This window comes from Armigeres subalbatus, chromosome 3, assembly GCF_024139115.2.
Source record: "Armigeres subalbatus isolate Guangzhou_Male chromosome 3, GZ_Asu_2, whole genome shotgun sequence".
Taxonomy (NCBI): domain Eukaryota; kingdom Metazoa; phylum Arthropoda; class Insecta; order Diptera; family Culicidae; genus Armigeres; species Armigeres subalbatus.
In genome coordinates this window covers 300,974,384-300,996,347 of record NC_085141.1, presented here as the reverse complement: position 1 = coordinate 300,996,347, position 21,964 = coordinate 300,974,384, and the positions used below count along the sequence as shown (strand labels likewise).

General features: G+C 37.5%; 1 protein-coding gene across 11 annotated transcripts in view; it reads right to left on the bottom strand.

Annotated features, from left to right (window-relative positions):
- The window catches only part of LOC134224978 (solute carrier family 12 member 7), an 848,828-nt gene that overhangs the window by 371,282 nt on the left and 455,582 nt on the right, over window positions 1-21,964 (bottom strand). For 4 of the 11 annotated variants that reach the window (XM_062704681.1, XM_062704684.1, XM_062704685.1 and 1 more), the window contains exon 2: window positions 7,268-8,003. The exons of 5 other annotated variants lie outside the window; for them this stretch is intronic. In XM_062704681.1, coding sequence (XP_062560665.1) covers window positions 7,268-7,424 — 157 coding nt within the window. In that variant the 5' untranslated portion in view covers window positions 7,425-8,003. The remainder of the gene's footprint in view (window positions 1-7,267; window positions 8,004-21,964) is intronic. 2 more of the 11 variants (XM_062704682.1, XM_062704683.1) reach the window with 2 other exon arrangements.

Here is a 21,964-nt window from a genome sequence, read left to right as displayed (position 1 = left end):
CGCGTTTTATGAAAAAAGTGCATTTTTTATAGGTAACATCGAAAATACCGGTATATCGGAAAGAAATTCGATGAAACCCATCCATTTTATATTTTTTACATTTAACTTAGGGTCTATACTTTATGGTAAAACTTTGATAGCGCATGTTTTAGCTCTATATATTTTTCACTAATGCTTTAAATGCCCAAAATGATGAATTTTTCTTAATATTTTTTATTAATGCATCCAAAACGGGAATCCATCATAATGCTTTCGAAACTAGATATACATAGAAAGATGGGGAATTTTATAACGAATATTTTGCTAAAAATAGCAACCTCCTATCTCTATCCGTTTAAAAGTTATTCACGATTTACTGCAGCTTGGAAAAAGACTTTTTGAAATTTCGGATCATAATACCTGGATCATGTTTAAGTAAAGAAACGCCTACTTTTCCATACCAACCAAATGAGTGCTTTAATAACCAATATAGCATTCATATGAGTTGCATAATAGTAGTTTGTGCAACTAGTTGCAAAAAGATGATTTTTTCAGCACGAGTTGTACGTTTATCCAACGAGGCTTGCCGAGTTGGATAAATACTACGAGTGCTGAAAAATCGAGTTTTGCAACGAGTTGCACACGCTATTTTTGCAATGACGAAAATGGGCTTTAATATGATAAATCTTTACCAAAATTGAACAGTCGAATTTATTCCACAAGATCATTCATGTCAATAAATTATGTTGCTGCAGAGAACAATAAGATTCCATCTTATCGTGGCAAATTGCATTGCTTGAAAAGCTATGAAGCGATTGCCTTTGGAAAATTGTGATGTTATGTCCAACAAACCATTTCATTTTATTACGAGACGCTTAGAGTACACTATATAAACACTCACCCAAACTAATTCAGCTAAATGTAGTCATGTAACTACTGTCCCATTGCTGGTTTTTCATTATAGCACCCAAATGAGTGCTATAATGAATATTATGCAACCCATTTGAGTTGCATAATGGTCATTAAAGCACCCATTCTGTTGGTATGGAAAAGTAGGCCGTTTTATCACTCAAATGACAACTGTAAACCAGGTTTTATGATCAGGAATTGCAAAAAAATGATTTTAATACTTATTTGAGTGTTATAATGGAAACCCAACGATGGACCAGCAGTAACATGACTGACTACAAATTGTTCAGTTAGTCTGGGTGAGTACTCAAATAGATTGATGAATATGATTTCAAAACTACCCATAGGTAGGTTCAGCTATCGTTTCATGGTTTGGTGAGCTGTGCAATGTTTCACGATAACATGGAAATTAATTGTTTTCTGACCAACTTGATTTTTTAACCAGCACGATCATGTGAAGTTAATCCGGCTGGATCATTTTGGTCCCGATTTATCGATGCAATCAATTTATCATTGTATTCAGTATTGGCAGGCAAAACAGTTCGTAATTAGTGTAGATTGTTCTTATTTCCAGAGATTCCGTAGATGGTAGATGCCAAATATTTCAATATGCATTATAAAATACTAATGATAATAGTAATTTGTGTAACTAGTTGCAAAAAGATGATTGAATCAGCATGGTTGTACGTTTACCCAACGAGGCTGGCCGAATGAGATAAATACTACGAGTGCTGATAAAATCGAGTTTTGCAATTAGTTGCACACACTATTTTTTGCAATGGCGTAAAATGAGCTTCAATATGGCGTAAAATATGACAAATCGATATCAAAATGATCTAGTTGGATTTGCTTCACATGATCGTTCTTGCAAAAAATCAAGATGGTCACAAAACAACTAATTTCCATGTTATCGAGAATCATTGCACAGTTCGACAAACCATGACACGAAAACTGAACCCACCTATGGGTAGTTTTGAAACCATATTCATCAATCTATTTGAGCACTCACCCAGACTAACTGAACAATTTGTAATCAGTCATGTTACTGCTGGTCCATCGTTGGGTTTCCATTATAACACTCAAATAAGTATTAAAATCAATTTTATGCAACTCATATGAATACTATATTGGTTATTAAAGCGCTCATTTGGTTGGTATGGAAAAGTAGGCGTTTTTTACTTAAACATGATCCAGGTATTATGATCCGAAATTTCAAAAAGTCTTTTTCCAAGCTGCAGTAAATCGTGAATAACTTTTAAACGGATAGAGATAGGAGGTTGCTATTTTAAGCAAAATATTCGTTATAAAATTCCCCATCTTTCTATGTATATCTAGTTTCGAAAGCATTATGATGGATTCCCGTTTTGGATGCATTAATAAAAAAATATTAAGAAAAATTCATCATTTTTGGGCATTTAAAGCATCAGTGAAAAATATATAGACCTAAAACATGCGGTATCAAAGTTTTACCATAAAGTATAGACCCTAAGTTAAATGTAAAAAATATAAAATGGATGGGTTTCATCGAATTTCTTTCCGATATACCGGTATTTTCGATGTTACCTATAAAACCCAGATTAATCCACCTAGCGGTGATGGTGCCTTTCTCGACCTTCGTAAAATGTGTGTGCTTGAAAATAGATGAGCTAGTAGCTAGGAGTAAAAAAGAAAAAAAAATCTTTGTCCGTTCTATGAAAATCGGATTATTTCGGATGTCGCAACTGCATCGCGAGTGCTGCACGACTATGGCATAGATGCGCACCACTCGCGATGCAGTTGCAACATCCGGAAATGCCAGAAAATGCGATTGTCGCGAAACATCGGTTCGGTTTTCGACTTGATCTACAATATGCTAATAAGAATTTCGACAATTTTTATCCTTTTCCAATCTTTTTGACGTACATACCTCTGTTTTATTTTACCCAGTCATATATTTTAAGGATATTACTTTTGGATGTTTGTTAAACTGAAGCTCCGGCTACACAAAAAGAAAACGAAAATGTCATTCCCATCAAGCGAGCGGAGGGCAATATTTGTTATGATATAAATATCATGACCGTCCTTCTGCCAAATTCTCGTATGAAGAGGGAGGGAAGTGTAGCAGTGTGGAAGCATCCGACAGTTCGTTTTCGGAGAGAAATTATAGCCTTTCGGAACAACTTTTTTTCACAAGAAAGGCAAAAATGGTGGCCAATTTCTAAGGTAATAGTCCAATCTGGCCAATTTTCAATAGAAAATAATAGAACAGGATTCCGCGTCTAATGCAATTTGTTGTGAGTAAATGGATCGAGGGTAAGTGCATTAAAAGTGAACTAGGCTTTTCTACGCGCTTTTTTATAACACAAAGTATTTTGGCCATAATTTCTGTGCCCATAGTCCGATCTTCCAAATTTTCAATAGAAAACAATACGACAGGATCCCGCGTGGAATGGAACTTGTTGCAAGTAAATCGTTTCGGAGGATAAGTACCGAAAAAGTGAGCTAAACTTTTCGCACTTTTGTTGGGCGCATACACACACAGAGACATCATCTCAGTTCGTCGAGCTGAGTCGATTGGTATATAACACTATGGAACTCAAGGCATTCTGTAAAAGTTTGGTTTTGGAGCGAACATATAACCTTTTTGTATACTTTTTAGGCAAAAGGCAAAAATGGTGTTTCAGCCATAACTTCCGATCCCATATTTCGATCTGGCCAATGATCAATAGGACACATTGGGACAGGATTATGCGTCGAATGCAACTTGTTGCGAGCAAATAATTTGAAGATAAATGCCTAAAAATGAGTGACATTTTTTAAGCGATTTTTTCGTAAACGTTAGCATTGGAATCTGCGTCGAATGCAACTTGTTGCATGTAAATCGATCAAGGTTAGGTGTCCGAAAAATAGGTGACATTTTTTTTTTGTGATTTTTCTATTAAAAAACCCAGATTAATCCACCTAGCGGTGATGGTGCCTTTCTCGACCTTCGTAAAATGTGTGTGCTTGAAAAAAGATGAGCTAGTGGCTTGGAGTAAAAAAGACAAATTTCTTTGTCCGTTCTATGAAAATCAGATTATTTATGGCAAAGATATTGTAGATCCAGTTGAAAACCGAAAATCATATTTTGTCCCATTTCCGGATGTCGCAACTGCATCGCGAGTGGTGCCCGACTATGGCACAGTTGCGCACTACTCGTGATGCAGTTGCAACATCCGGAAATGCGAGAAAATGCGATTTCGCGGGACCTCGGTTCGGTTTTCAGCTTGATCTACAATATGCTAATAAGAATTTCGACATTTTTGTTTCCTTTTCCAATCTTTTTGACGTACATAACCCTGTTTTATTTCACCCAGTCATATATTTTAAGGATATCACTTTTGGATGTTAGTTGAACTGAAGCTCCGACTATACAAAAAGAAAACGAAAATGTCATTCCCATCACGCGAGCGGAGGGCAATATTTGTTATGATATAAATCTCATGACCGTCTTTCTGCCAAACTCCCGTATGAAGTGGGAGAGACAGAGACATCATCTCAGTTCGTCGAGCTGAATCGATTGGTATATAACTCTCCAGGCCTTCTGTAAAAGTTTGGTTTTTGGAGCGAACATACAGCCTTTTCGTATAAAAAGGCTAAAATGGTGTTTCTGCCATAACTTCTGAGCCCATAGTCCAATCCGGCCAATTTTCAATACGAAACAATGGGACAGGATTCTGCGTCGAATGCAACTTGTTGCGTGTGAATCGATTAAGGTTAGGTGTCCGAAAAATAGGTGACATTTTTTGTGATTTTTATGAAAAAAGGTATTTTGGTCATAACTTCCGATCCCATAGTCCGACCTATGCAATTTTCAATAGGAAACAATGGGAAAGGATTCTGCGTCGAATGCAATTTGTTGCGAGCAAATCGATTGAGAATAAGTGCCTGAAAAATGAGTGACATTTCTTACGCAATATTTTCGTATGAATTTGTATTTTGGCCATACCTCTCGATCCCATAGCCCGATCTAGCCAATTTCCAATAGGAAACTATGAGACAGGATTCTGCGTCGAATGCAATTTGTTGCGAGCAAATCGGTTGAGGATAAGTGTCCGAAAAATGAGTGACATTTTTTACGCGATTTTTTCGTATGATTTTGTGTTTTGGCCATAACTTTTGATCCCATAGTCCGATCTGGCCAATTTCAACAGGAAATAATGGGACAGGATTCTGTGTCGAATGCACTTTGTTGCGAGCAAATCGGTTGAGGATAAGTGCCCGAAAAATGAGTGACATTTTTTACGCGATTTTTTCGTAGGATTCTGTATTTTGGCCATAACTTTCGATCCCATAGTTCGATCTGGACAATTTCAAATAGGAAACAATGGGACAGGATTCTGCGTCGAATGCAACTTGTTGCGAGCAAATCGGTTGAGGATAAGTGCCCGAAAAATGAGACATTTTTAACGCGATTTTTTTGTATGATTTTGTATTTTGGCCATAACTCTCGATCCCATAGTCCGATCTGGCCAATTTCAAATAGGAATCAATAGAACAGGATTCTGTGTCGAATGCAACTTGTTGCGAGCAAATCGGTTGAGGACAAGTGTCCGAAAAATGAGTGACATTTTTTACGCGATTTTTTCGTATAAATTTGTATTTTGGCCATAACTCTCGATCCCATAGTTCGATCTGGCCAATTTCAAATAGGAAACAATGTGACAGGATTCTGCGTCGAATGCAACTTGTTGCGAGCAAATCGGTTGAGGATAAATGCCCGAAAAATGAGTGACATTTTGTTGAGTAGTTTTGCGCACACACACACACACACGCATACACACACACACACACACACACACACACACACGCATACACACACACACACACACACACACACACACACACACACACACACACACACACACACACACACACACACACACACACACACACACACACACACACACAGACATCACCTCAATTCGCCGAACTGAGTCGATTGGTATATAACACTATGGGTCTCCGGGCCTTCTATGAAAAGTTTGTTTTTGGAGCGATCATATAGCCTTTACCGTATACTTAGTATACGAGAAAGGCAAAAATGCACTTTTTTAATAAAACGCGTCGGGGCCACCCCTAAACGTCATTTCCCAGAGTTGTCGTAGAACAATTTTTCTTTCGTTTTACCCTAAGCCTTCATTTGAAGGTTGAGCCCCCAAAATCCCAGACTTTGTCTAATTTTGGGACACCCTAATTCTCATGTAATTGAAACGAGTTTTATGTTGCGTCCGATGTTTCAGTGTCTTCTTCAGGGAAAGAGTAATTGGTTCGTTTTTAGTCCTGTAGGAGACACTAAACCCGTGTCGAAACGTCGAACGAATAATAAAACTCATTTCAATTACATGAGACTGCGTAGCCGTTTTACTCATATTTATGATTCAATGGTACAGCCGACCCCACTACAGTAACCTACACAGATAGAAAAAGTTGTTGAAATTTATATGAAAGTAATGCACATAAAGGGAATGCCAAAAATTAATTTTAAACGATATTTTCGCTTGAATGTGTGCATTGCATTATGTCACTATTTATTCGATTAAGTGCCATAATGCCACATTGCATACATATAGGGCGAAATTGAAGATTCATGTACGCTCAGAATAGTGTAATTTTCCGCGTCTGTATTTTTTACGAGCTGATTACTTTTCATTATTTTTGTCTGTGTATGTATAGAAGAAGATAATGCGAAGATATAGAAGATAATAATTTTCCAAACTGATGTCGATTTGGTGCATACCGTTTCTATTCATATTCCGAAGCACATTTTTTCACTTCGTAGGTTTTTATAGCACATGTAATAAAATATTTTAATAGATCATTAGTTTACATCACCTAGCGAAAAAATTTAACGTCCATATAAACGCTTGATATTCATATTTTATTTATTGTAATAATCAATAGGTGCTGAATGATTTTATCTGCCTAACTTTGTCTCAAATGCCGAACACCCATAGTAAATTTTGACTCAAATTCCTTTGGGACCTTTTTTTATTCAAAGTATTTTGAGTGTCTGAACCATACTTCCGATGCGAAGGTTCGTAGTACCCGAAACTGACCCTCTACTGGTATTCAGCAAAGTTTCCATAAGTTTCTTGAAAGTTGTGAAAGTTATCTCCAAAAAATCAGTCAAAAATGCTTAAATTATTATTCAAATTTACGATGGATTTGTTGAATAAAATCTGAAAGAAAACGATTTTCTTTTTGAAGCACTGCCTCATAACAACAGATTGTAAACCCATATAATTTTTAAAATGTTCAATCAAGTGATTGATTGCCCCTTAATTATGGCAAAGTTTTGTTCATAAACACATGTTGAATTTTCACACTATTATCGAATTAATGTTTGATCAAAACTTACCTGTTCCACCGGTCGCGGCCTTGTTCGGCGATGCAGCAGCAGCGGCTGTCCCTCCTGCCGACTTGAGCTGCGGAGCAGGACTCGGCTGCTTGCTCGAAGCCTTTTCCACATCCTCACCTTTGCTGGCGACGGGATCCTTATCACAATCTACAGCCATGTCGCCAATGAGTCGTTAGCTTGCGTGCTCTAAACTAAATGGGGCTTCCTACTGCTTCTTCACTTAATTTTCTAACGACAAGAAGGGTTAAGTGCGCTTCGATCCCAGTCGTTAGTCGAGACGCGTTAATTTTCAATCGCAGTTGCAGATGCTGAACTTACCGAAAAACACTCAAAACACCTATTCTTCCTGTTCCAAAAGTTTTCAAATTAATATCACTTGTTCTTCGTTCAGCTGGTTCTGCAACCGACGACACCTGTTCCGATCAAAATAGCATTGCTTTCGTTCACCCCGGTTCTGCTTCTCCCTCCTGGGATCACTTTCTTCACACTTACAGTTCACCTTTTCCACCTCCGGGGCCCAATCAGCTGGGGTCACCCCTTCAAGCGGTCCGCGACTGCCACAATCCAGTTATTCACAGCACACGAGTGTTATCAAATTCAATTTTCCATTTTCACGCAGTTCACACACTCACTCTCACGTCGGTTCTTCGCTTCGTGTCGACTGTTCCACTGAGTGATGTGAGGCCGAAAATGTTCGCACCGTTCAACGTTCCGCAGAAAATTGCTATTGACAAACCTAATAATGAGGGGGCAGACGAAACTGCTACAGAAATTGAACTCGAGACACTCTTTCGCAAGACACGAGATATTAATAATACATCTTCATGACCACCATCCAAGATTGCATTTTTCGCCGTTTGGCCCATGTTTCCATCCAATTGGGATGGTGTTCTAATTTTATGTGGCCCTTGGAGTACAATCCCAATCATGGCACTTGAAGCAACACGCTGTCCACGTCACTGCACGGGTTCGCACCTGGGTATGGTTTCCTTCTATCATCACCCTGAGCACACCATTGTCGTCCGGTTAGCCGTGCTCGTCGTCTATCGAATTCAAATTTGCCAAATCTCAGTTCCTCTATCCTTCACCAGAGCTCACAGGAGGATGTGAACAATTTTAATCCAGAAAAGTTTTAAGGAACTACAAATTATAAATTATGTTGAAAGTTAAACATTAGAAGGTTCAAAATTCCCCATCATCAAGTTTTTACGTAACTTTAAAAAATGAAAAAAAAAATGGAAAAAAAAATAATTTTTGTGGTTGAACAACCATCTTTTTGTAAGCAAAAGCTCGAATCGAGATTCATACAGCCCAGATTGCTGAATAATTTCCAAATGTTTCCCAGCAATTCTAAAGTATCCACAACTGGAAGGTTAAAAAATATTATAGAATAAATTTAGTCCGACTTATACCCGAAGACCCACCACTGTGCGCCGGGTGTGAGAACCGTAATAATTAGTTTGGCAAAGTGCTTCGGCACTGTTTCCGGAGTGACGTAGCTGCAGCGACCCTATAGCAAAGAAGCTGTGGTGAGATTTTTCGGTAACGCCACCACCTGTTCTCCCAAGCTTTACACCTCCATTTCAATAAACGTACCCACATCTGACTCTTACTGAACAAATTCGGTTCGGACGTTTGATTTTGTCTCCCTTCATCGCGTAGTCCCACACCCCGACGACGGGAACGTAGACGTCCGGTGGAGGGGGCAGTTGATGAGGTTACATTGCACTCGACTGACTGCCAGTAGGCAAAACGACGACCACGACACAGCGACATTTCTGACAGCAACCGCTTGGAAATGACGGATGATGTTGACGGTCGCCGCTCGGAGTTCATAGGTAGATTGAAGCAACGTACATATGTAGGTAGCTGCCGCCGCGGTAGTCGTCGATGTCGTGTAGAACTGTAGTTGCAACGGGAGCGCGACCTTGACGACGTTCGTTACTCAAATAAATCGGAACCGAGACGTGGACAGTGTGCTTCGTGCTAATTCGTTTTTTTGCTTTATTTTGGGCACAAAATTAAATTTTATTTTTGGCAAACAGATTATGGTCATGGCACAGATGTTATTAACTTGTTTTCTATTGATCTGACACGGAGGAAGCGAAGACACTCGTGATTTTGTTTTGACGATGGAAGAAATGGAGAAGCTTTCCAAGATGCGTATTGTTTTGTCTTACATGTTCTATTTTTAATGTTTCTTGGATATGACCGGTAAAGTTTACGGCTCTGGCTTGTTTTGTTTTGTCGGCACAGGGTGTAAGTCGACCAAATAAAATGATAATTTAATCTTTAGATTCCTACTCAAGTCAATAGAACAAAACCAGCCAAAGTCGTCTGTTACCCTACCTTGATAAAGGAAAGGAAAATGTTCATTAATGAAGCTGGAAAATCTTACTATTAAATAAAACTAACTATTACTGCTGTTGGATGACGAATTAGATAATGCATTTATGTATCGAACATTATTAAATGTATGTAAATTATTTAAAAGAAGTTTTATTCGCTCTTCACTATGATATTTGTTAAAACATCAATAACAAAGTAACACCGAATAGGAGAATCTTTGAAAAGCTTTTCAGCGATATGGGATCTTGGAAGTTAACGATCCGACGACATTCGTTAGTAACAATTCCCAGGGTACCAACTAAATTTCCATACACGAACTCCCGTTGGCCACCAGTTGCCCCAGTACATAAATTTCAAATCTTCAGTGTGTCGTGTGTCAAGATAAGAACTTATCGAAGAATAGACAGCAATTCGACAAGTAAGTCAACAGCTCTTAAAAGATTTTTTGTATAATCTAAATAATACAATAATCTATTATAGAGCAATTTATTCCATTTAAATCATTACAAAACTTGTTTTTGGTAATTATGAGAAATAATTTTGAAACCACCATTTCAAGACTAATATGTTTGAGGAATATGAGAAAGGAAATAAAAAAAAAAAGCTTATGGATTCCTGGAAAATCGTTTGTAATCAACGGTGAAAATTGTTTCACAGATTTAACCACGGATTCCGAGAAGCTTCTACATTTCAGATGGCCTTCTAGGATAACATTTGATATCTTAGTTGTGGAGTGTTTTTAAATGGCTAGGAAAATAGGAAATTCGTAAGGTATGATATTTGGAAAAGATCAGATCTTTAATTAATCTTTCCCATCAAAAATCTCAATTCGTTGTCTCATTCGATCCTCATCCAAGGGCAAATTTTCCAAAGAACCCAGCCTGCTTTTCAACTTTTCAACAAGTACCTATTCTATTTGCATTTCGTTACTTATTAATTGAAAGCTTTACGCCATTGTATGAGTATGTATCTTCTGTGGCAAGAACAATGAATACACTATGCCTAGGGAGTCAAGAATGTTTGGACATAACCACCCCCCTCCCCGAGACAAAATTTGTAGAAGATTTTTTTTTCGAAACCTCTCAAATTAAAAAAAAAAATGCTCAGAAACCCCCCCTCCCCAGTCAAATTTTCTGGCTTAGCCAGTGCGTGTATTAGTTTGTTAATTGGGTCCATGAGGACAGACTCCTTTTCCTGGGTCAACTAGAGTCAAAAAGGGGTCAACTTCATGTTTATAACTAATCCAAATACATAGTTCCCAATAATGCGGTGATCACATGTTGATTATTTCCAAAACTCAAAACGCTTTTCCAGAGCGTCTTTAACATCACAAGTCGAAAACGATGAAAAAACAAATCATTTATTCCGGCTTTCTTCCAGAGCATCATCGACCTCGTAAGTAGAAACCGATTCCTTGAACCGGTGATCTTCCAGAGCACCTTCGACATCACAAGCCGAAACCGATGAAAAATGTATTAATCACTCCCTACTAATTACAGGATACTTACAAAACAATAATTTTCAATAAGGAACAACCTGGCAGGATCACCAAACGTGTGGCCTGATTCCGCTGTATGATGATGCGTGCAATCCCGTTGGTTGCCCGACGAAGAAATAGGAAAAGTCATGGCCTGCTATTATCGAAGATATCCACCGGTCCGTTATACAGATCAGGGTTGTTAATCGGTAAATTATCGTCCTTAAGTTAACGCCAACTTCGATAACGATAACGCTTTTACGATAATGCTTCGTTGACGATAAAGTGAGCGTTGAACTAACGTTATCGTTATCGAGTATTCGTTGATTTATCGATAATTATCGAGTTAACTGTAAAATGTACTATAGTTCAAAGTACAAATATTCACAAGTTGGATTAGCAATATCTATTTAACAAATATTGTATCGCCTTAAAATATTCAGAAACGCCTTTAAATTCTGGAATTGAATTGGGATTCAAGGAGGTTACCGAATTGACCAGAATTTGGTTTAATCATTTTTATTTAATCATTAAAGTTCTTACAGAGTTGCAGTTGTTCATAGTAGAGAATCTGAGAGCATTTTGAATGTCTACCCTTACTTGTTCAATCTAGCATGATTAACAAAACTTCTGTTTTGAAGATCCGGAGCATCCAGTTATATGAATATTTTATGACTCAAAGACTAAACTGCTTAGTCCAACCAAATCATATTAAAAAGGTGACGAAGTTAGTCCACCAAACTGTTGAGAGAATGTTTACTCGTTACTGGTGCTGCCTTGAATGCACCACAACAGATCGCTGCATCAAATAAATTTCTAGTACTTGAATCCCAATATATTGCCGAGGGGCTCCGATTCCAGGTGAATATTCTTGCTTATACGATAAGCATTAGCAAAGAAAAGTCATCATGCTCTCTCATTAAAAGCGTATTTATATTTAAGTGTCACTGTCTCAGACAATTAAGGTGAATCGCGTTGGAGTCCAATTAAAATTCTACATAGCGCTTTGAAGGGCACATAACTCGAAAAGTAAACGACAGACATAAACGGAAAGTAGTTTTTCACCTTTGCTCACTTGCAGCATACACGAAAAAATGGTTTCCAGATGTGCTAACCGCCTAAATATTCACATTTGTGCGAGCAAAAACGCGAGGTGAGGGATAGCACGGCCATTGTGGCTGCCATTTTTGGACGCCGCCGTAACTCACCTTAAGTCCGCCCGGGGAATTGCAAATTTTTGCGATCTTCTTATTGCAACATATATGCTGCATAGTGAAAAAAACTCTAAACCACCAACAGAGCACCTCACTTCTCATCGTTTCGTAGAGTACCTAGTAGGCATTAAGCAATATTTTTAGAGTGCCCCGCTTCAATCAAAATTAACTCTCATCAACCAGCTGCAAACAATTTATTTCATTCTCGGCTTCTGTCAAAATTTTACACCAACTTCATTCGCGTAATCTAGTAACCCCATTATCGCAAAATTATCGAGTTAACTTACGTTAAATTATCGAACTCCGATAATAATTCAGTTGATTCATCGTTATCGTAGCAACCGATAACGTTGATCACAATCAACTTTATCGGCGATAACGATAAATTAACGATTAACAACCCTGATACAGATGATATTTGCATATCAGTCATCAATAAGACTAGTGTCCTTGATGATCCAACTTCCAGGGATGGGACATAGGCATTTCATTTATTTTTTAGAGATTGTGCTCACGTAAGAACTAATGAATGAAGATGAAGCGCCAATAGCATCTTCCCTCTTCCACTAGACGAAACAAAAAATAATGTGAAGCCATCTCTTTTCGAAGTGTACTGTGCCAAGTACAAAAATGTAATCGTCCCTCTTTGTAATCAGTTGGACCACGTCCTGTAGCTCAAAACCGGTCGACAAAAAGGTTATTTAAAAAAAAATTTTTTTCGTTTTCAACAGCCATAAGTGTTGTGTCCAGTCTCGCGTCGCGTTTCATGTATGAAATATGCATTTCTTGAGACGCAAGACGCTAATAAGACCGGTTGTCCTCTATGGACATGAAACAAGGACAATGCTCGAGGAGAACTTGCAAGCACTCGGAGTATTCGAGAGACGGGTGCTTAGGACCATTTTTGGCGGTGTGCAAGAAGACGGTGTGTGTGGCGGCGAAGAATGAACCACGAGCTCGTCCAACTCTACGGCAAACCCAGTATCCAGAAGGTAGCTAAAGCCGGAAGGGTACGATGGGCAGGACATGTTGCAAGAATGCCGGACAGCAACCCTGCAAAGATGGATCTACCACACTGTGCTCTAGTTCTTACTATTCTTATCAATACTTGCGAGAGGTGGTCGAAAGAGTATGGACTATAATTTGTTTTTAGATGACCCACCTTTAGAACCTATTGGATGGAGTCAATGGAGTAAATTTTCTAAACGTATCTCACTCTTAGGCTGGTTTCGAAGCTGACGACATGAATCTCCAAGGCTCCAGAGCTCTGATTTATTAGGAAAGAAGTGAATACGAATTTGGAGAATCTGATGAAACCTTTGACTGATTAGAGCTCTGTGTAAAGGTGAGATTTCGAAATGCCAAACGCAATGAAATCAAAACTTTGTACAAAAACGAATTCGGAACTCATAAGAACAAGCAAAAATGCGTTTAAACTGCAGTACTGATGCATGGTCAAAATCAGTGTTATCCCACTTTTTGTTGAAGCCAAAACTGATTGAGGGGCGCTCCTTTGAGAGTTGATATAAGCCATTTCTCGAAGGGTATAAATACCCTACTAGAACGTCATATCAAAATTAAATCAATGATATAGCTCTATAGCGTTATCTCAATCTAAAGAGGCTTCACATTAAGTTTGAGAAATATCTGAATAAAAAACGACTACTTCATTTCTTTTCAATTGAAATGGAGCAGAAAGACATGCACTAAACAATTGATACGGGTATACTACAAAAGTTCAATGAAATGGACGCATTGGTTCACAAAAAAAGTGTCGGTGTAGTGTGTACCTGCCCTCGACTGAGCAAAAAAAAAAAAGAATTGCACGATAACGATCATCAGCCTGTTGTGTACTTCTAGACTTCTATTCATTGTTGCCAGCCAACGCTATTACAATTACTGCAATTTCTTGAATAATCGGCAAGTACAACGACCAGAAACAAGTCATCGTACTAATCCTAAGAGATTTTAGTCATTGGTCAATGTCAGGTCTGAGAAGCACCTTAGGCAGAAAATCTCATAATTAAAGACAAAATAATAATGAAGAATCAGGGCTGCCGTGCTCAACTTTTCTAGGAGACAACGGCAAAATGCAATTTTTTTAACAGTTGAACGAAGTTTTTCGACTCACTGGGTTCTTAATGTTTCCAATCTACAAAAAGAATACACATGATGTATTGTAAAATATCGGGGCAATACATTTGTTATGCTCATGCTAGTTATTTGATGTTATGTGTAGTGAACGATTACTTGTTATTGCGTGATAACACTGAATCAACAATTTGATAATTCCACCACTCGATTGTAACTTTGACAGATACGTTTTTCGACCTCAACTGCAAGGCCATCTTCAGTGTCTCGTACTTGCCCTCACATTCCATGTTTACTCCAACCATGTTATCACTAGAGCTATTCTTCAACTTGGCTTTATGTTCTAAATCGTTGATGAGTTCAGTGATCCGTTATGCTCTCCTGCTCAGGATTCTCTATTACTCCTTTGTGCGATCATTATAAGAATCAAGTACTGTGTGTGGTAGATTTTTCAGAGCAGTTGGATTTTTCGAATAGGAGGCGTTGAAAAACTAATTTCGTACGGTATGCACTACGTACGCTATACAATAATATCCCGATTTTATCACCCTCTGGTGAATTTTGGGGTGTTAAAGTAGGGGTGTTAAAGTTTGCATTCAGCATGAAATCAATCGCAAAGGACATCTACATGCGAATAAAATGACGAAACAATTTTATCGGAAGCTATCGGAAGTCCCGGTGAAAAAGCTCTGTGAACTGCCAACCTACGCCTACGTAATTATGCACTGGTCTATGGGATTTTCCACCCTATACGGAAGAAAAAAAGTACCCAAAATTGAGTATTTTTAAACTTACTTTCGAGCTATTTTTTCTCTTCTCTTTCATCCACTCTTTCTTTTGTTGTCAAAAACAAAAGAGCCAAACAATCCAACGACGCCAGTTCAATACGGGAAGCCAAGTTTTAGTTTTATTACCTGAGGTCGAAATTGAGTTAATTAAACTTACATTTGGGTAAATAAATTTACCGTTGGGTACTTTTTTAACATGCGAGTAAAGGCAAACTACTTCAACCCTACTTACTCAATTTTTCCCGTACGGATGTTCGAGGTTGGGTGAATTAAACTCACTATTGGGTAGTTTATTTCTTCCGTGTACGAGAAGGGCTGTCGTCTTCAAAGAATCGAATGACTTCATGCGAGAAGAAGAATCACCCTGGCATCGCAGACAAATTCCTCACAGGTTGAGGAGCAGTTACCATTGACTGGAACAATTCGTCCAATCCGTTGGATTTTAGTATGGGACAGTTTGAGTTTGTTCACGTTTTGCACTGAAATGTTTTTTTTTTCTCACCCGCTCTAATCTCTCCCATCTACTGTCGAAGCGAGTAAACCCCGGTTTGAACTCCTTTTGTAATGTGCCTAAAACATAAATAATAACTACAAAAATGACAGAACTTCAGTCAAACCTCCATAAGTCGATGTTCTATGACTGGATATCGGCTCATGGGAGCAAATTATGTCATACTAAAAAACAGCATCCCAAGGATTCTTTATTCCATATCTCGATATTTCCATGAATCGATGATCCCTTTGAATATCGACTCATGGAGATTTAACTGTAGTTAACTCTATTATTTTCCAGGATTCTTCCAGGAGTCGGCTGTGTATGTGTAAACTGGATCAAACTAGACTTAAACATGAGAAAGCCACGAAATTACACGATTAACAAAATAAGTTACAATCAAGGAGAATATAGACAGGTGTTGCAGTATGCCAATTTCGTGATTCAGCCATCTTGGATTTTTATATGGCAGCCACTGAGTTTGTTTATGTTTTGCACTGAACATGAATTTTTCACCCCGCGCTAGTCTACTGTCGAAGTGAGTGAACCCTGGTATAATTGCGCATCTCGATTCGAACGTAATTCTATCGAGTCGAACATATTTGGCATTATGGCTTTCGATTCGATCTCGAAAACGACTCATCGTTCGAGTATGCTCGAGGAGGTACAAGAATAACGAGATGTTTTGGCATTATGGAAGCTCGATAGCACACTGAAAAACGACTCAATTCGAATGAAAAACACTCGTCACCTTTATAGCTTTCGAATGTTGTTCGAGAGTAATTTCTTTGCTGAAAGTTTTTAATTAAATTTGTTATTATTTCTCTACGGGAAATGACAATATGCAATATCTAATTATCCCGAAATCCGCATAAAAACGACTTCAGCTAAAATAGCTTTTTTTGCAGTTTTCACGTATTTCGTGTATTTTACGTAAACCGCGTGAAAAAATCTTTGGGGAAATCTGCGTAAAAACGTGTATATTTCAAAATTTACGTAAAAATTAACTGCATTTAACTGAAACACATGGAAACATCAAAGTAATTTATTATCGAATCCTTCTTTAGCTTTAAATTATTAAGCTCAAAATTGGATATGTGGTATAAACTTGAATAAACATAAAGCTTATAATTTGTGTCGTAACTATATCTCAATTTACAAAACATATGGTATCGGCATAATGTTTTAATCGGTTGCAACTGCTCAATAAATAATATTGCTTTTTATAGTAATTGAGCACAATTTGCTTGTTTATAAATTAACTACCAATCGAAGGATTCCTTTCCAACAGGCAACATGCTACACGCAGATAAAATTACTCTTTTTCTCTCTGTTTACTCACATTCGCCATGCGCTGAAGGTTGTCTCTCTAGCGTGCGGCATACTAAACACGGAGACAGCTATCTCTTATTCTCTCTGTTTACATTTCGTTTGTTTTCTGTTTTTTCGTATTCGAAATCTTGTACTGCGACTGAATGAAGTCGAACGAAATACATAATGCCGCATTTTTTTCGAAACGAATGCAAAAACGTACGAATCGAGTGATTCGATTCGAGATGCGCAATGCCACCCCTGGTTACAATTATTTTGTTAACACGGTTCAGTATCACTTTCCAGTTGGCAGTCCCCAGTCTGAAACCAGCCTGGACTGAAATTGTTATCTTTTGAAGCACCTGGGGACTGATTTATTGCTGGTTGACAAGGTGTACAAAACGGCACAAGATCGCTTAATGTACCAGTTTTTTAGGGAATCATTCCCTCGGACGAGTCAAGTACTCTCCATTTAATTCCACCAATTATTTTCGATATCTTTGCAGATACGTATTTCGACCACAACTGTGTCTTAGACGGTTGAATACATTCCACTAAAAGAGCTTAATATATTTTTCGGATTCCCTCGGAATTCGGTCCGAGACACCCGTACACTGGAGCTCGTGATCTGCAGATGGAAGTCGAGAAAAGTATTCCTCCTTCAAATGGTGGAGCCTATATGAAAGAATGAATTTTCTATGACGAAATTAAGGAAACATTCTTGTTGTGCCGAGCAGTTGGTTATCGGAGAAAATCATGTTCTCAACAAGGGCGGAGAAGATCGAGAAAGCGAGAACAATGTACAACATATGCTGGCTATGTATTTGGAAATGAAGGAGAACAGGCATCATCTGTAACCATGGATGACGAGAAGCAATCGTAATAAAGTAAGCAATGTCTCATCCTCCAGCAGGTGAGCTATTGACTATATTAACAGTTTCGTGTTCCGGTTGAAATACTGGTTCAGAAACATGCCTGTAAAAGAGGTGTTTTTAGATCTAAAATGTTTTAGATGTATAAAATGTAATTTTTTGCTTTTGATATGTGCCAATAACGTGACCTAAACCTTTTGCCCATTTTTGTCTTTGTAAATTCCATTTTGGCCAAAACTTTTAAGCGCATAGTTCGATCCGGGAAACTTTTAATAGAAAACGATTAATAAAGCTTTAAAACACAATAGGAAACGAATGCAATCTGTCCTGTAAAAAGTTTGATTTTAGAGCGAACAAATACTTTAAGCGTAACGTAGGGGGAGATATATTGCTATGTCCCATGAGAAAGTTACAAGTATGGTAACTTTCCTTGAAGGAAAGAAACCGGAGAAGTATTTTTTTGTGAGAAGTTAAGTTTTCAAAATAATACGGTAAAGGTAAAATAACATTCAGAAACAGCGACTCACCAACACAGCAGCTTTGGATGAAACATTTATATGAAAATAAAAATATTTTGTGATTTTAAATGTATGTTTATTAGGGTGGTTCAAAAAATCGACATTGCTTCACAATGCTCATCTGATTCTTTACCATGTTCTGAGTGTCCTCTGAAAATTTGGTTTCGTTGGGTGAAGGCTGTTGAGTATCCCTTTTAGCTATGTAGGTTTTTTTTAACCTGCGCTTAATGGGGAAACGTCATTAACAGTACAATGAAAAAAATAAATTTCCCCATACTAATTTGCATGCAAACTTGAAACGGCTTGTGCTAAATCAGTTTTAACCCAAATGAGCTCAAATTTTCAGAGGACACTCAGAATATGGTATGGCACTGTGGAGCAAAATCGATTTTTTGAACCACCCTAATGTCTATGCACATACTTATGTGAAGCATAGATTATACATAAAAAAATAAGCAACCTTACCAAACTTTTTAAAAATATTTTGGATACTGAAATTATTTTTTCATATGCATCGTTTCAACTTGCCCCGCGTATCGTACAGACATAAGCTAATTTTGCCGTTTGAAAAACTAAATATATGTACTAAGTGAGACTCAAGATGTACGAGATTGTGTAAGGGGTACTATACTACCAGGATTCGCATAAATGTCCCATGTAAATTTTTGACGATTCTGATTTTCTTTCAGAAATTAGCCTAAAATTGTATCCTGTCCTGTTTAAGAAAAACTGATAAAGTAGTAGGCTTTTTTTTTCTAGAAATATGAAAATCAAATCCCACTTGTGTCGTCTCATCTTGATGTTTACTCGCATAAAAGTCAGATTCCATATTTTGGTACTCTTTTACACAAAAAATAAACTTAAATATAGTCTATTTATTCGTCCCATGGCAATATATACAAATAAAGAGTACCATGTAAAATTTTTGGAAAAATTGCATTTTTTTTTTCATTTTACTAGTTTTTTTTTTTGTTTTTTCTCCATGTAAAACAAATTTGAAAAAATTAAAAGGCAAGTTAATCAAGTAGAAGAAAACATACATGGGACTATTATGCAAATAAGGGTAGGATACAACTAAATCACAAGTGTAATATTCAGGGATCAAATTCAAGGGAACACACTACGCCGAAAATTTATCAGATTGATTACCTCCTACTGGTGACCACTCGGACTGCTTTTCAGGATGGTTCAATATTTGGTTCACTTGAATTGTGCGCTTGATTAATTCAGTAGTGGCTTCCTCATAAACTCATAAATAACTAGCGTATCTCTTATAAATTCCTCGATTGGAGAAAGAGGGGCTGGAGAAGTGAAAGGTAGAGTTAAGGAAATATTAACATGCTCAAGTTTTATTTTTTTTAAGACAGTGCTCACTACGAAAAAAATTAAATTGATAACCTCAAAACTAGACCATGCAGATTGAACATGAGCCTTTTTCATTCTATTATTTACTGGAGATCAGCTGCAGATTGTAGAAGAGTTGCATTCATGACGGGATTGGCGGAAATTTATTAAATTTATTTTTAGAAGTTTTTATAAATTAATGTTTTCCAAATGTATTTACCAATCATGTTGAATTCTGAAAAAAAAATTACTTTCAATTGCGAAGGTGACGTTTTGAATCGTTGTTTCAACTTGCCCCGCACCACGCATTTCTATTTGCCCCGATGGATTGAAAATGCGGAGCAATTTCAAACGACCAAAATACAAAAAATAAACGAGTCTTCCATAGATTTTTCATAATCATTATGCGTATTCAACATTGAATGATAATCTACTTTGGAAATTTGATGAAAAAACTCTTCCAAACATCATTTTGAGACCTGTTTCATTGGTACGTCAAAAAATTGGTTAGGATTTTGCAAAGAGCCAAAAATAAATAATGACAGGGATTGCTTTTAGTGGCTGCAATCTTCCGGGAATGGTAGTCAGAAGGTGCGTTTACGGAAGTAGTTTGTTGAAAAAAATAATCAGGGCACTCGGCCTCTTCCGATCTTAATTACAGCTTCCGTTTCAACTTACCTCGCATTTCAACTTGCCCCGGTGTACCTTACTGTGAATTTCTAACTTTTTGCTGTGTAGAACGGATAGCTTATATCATCGATTCCGTAGGAATCCAGGGCATCCCGCGATTTCGAATCCGGAATTTGAGAGACAGAGACCTGTACGATGGGAGTAATTCTATTGTAGGTCGTTCATTGTGAGCAATTCCATTGAAGGTTTTGGCTAGAAAGCCAGATTTCAATCCTTTTCTTATTAAAAAGTAGTTCTAGGTACTATCGTTTCTACGTATATTTGTCTTGCACGTTTCCTTGCAACACACCAATTCCATTAGTTAGCATTATATACAAGAACATTTGAAGCTAGACAACTGCTACACCCAACCAGCGGATCTCGGATTTTAATACAGTTCTGCATAAGAACCCCACAGAAACTAAAATTGTGGAATATTTTAATACAACCATTTGTATTGAAATCTTAAAATTTAGTATTATTCTAATACCTGTATTAAAATTGTATAAAAAAATACATTTCTGGCATTAAAGCTTGCAGAATTGGGTCCGCGACGTTAGGCTTAAGTACGTTAGGCATAAGGACGCTAGGCATAAGTACGTTAGGCATAAGTACGTTAGGCATAATGGACGCTAGGCATAACGGACGATAGGAATAATGTACCTTAGGCATAATGGACGTTTGGCATAATTCTGCCTTCTTTATGTCATAGGCTTTTCTTTGAGTTAATTGATGCCTAACGTCTTTATGCCTAACGTACTTATGCCTAACGGGGTATACCCTGCAGAATTGTACATACCAAGGTTCTATACAATAATTGTAAGATTTGTTTTTTGTGTATACCGATTAATGAGATGTCAAAACTATTCAAGTTTTTATTTTTCAGGCTACTGTGAGAATTTGATTTACTCTCATTATTACGCCGATTATAATATAGGAAATGTAAAAAAAATAACTCCAGAAAACAAATAATCGTTAAGAGAATAATTTTATCAATAAGCATTTTTTCACTTTTTCTAAGCCAAGGTTACCAGACAGTTTGCCTATCCACAAAAAATGAACTGAAACATAGAGAAAATTTCAATCTACCAATTCTCCCTCATCCCGTTGTACTAATGAGTGCACAAGCTTGCCAGGAATGTTTCCAAAATTTCCAGTGCAATGAGATACAATACGAATACAGGCTTTTATTGCTTCACGGCGCTTTTCATTACAGTGCATCATGTTTCCAAACACAAACAATTCACTTTGCCAATCTTCTTCCCATCTGCATGCGCTACTATCCCCTTTGCCATGGCATGCCAGTTGTTTAACGTTGTTTCTTGTTTTAATTTGCTGCTCGTAAAATCTGTAGAATTCCTATCCATCATAAACTGATTTATTTTCATGCAATCTTCTTTCCGCGCGTTCGAGTGGTACTGAGACTGCCAGCTAAAACTACGCCCAATGGTGGGTGAGAAATTCAAACTGAGCTGGGTGCTAGCAGATCGACAGCACTATTCTTTTCGTCCGTTACACTTGGTTTGACGTCAAACCAATAAAATTTTCTTTCCCTCAACGAGCAACCACTT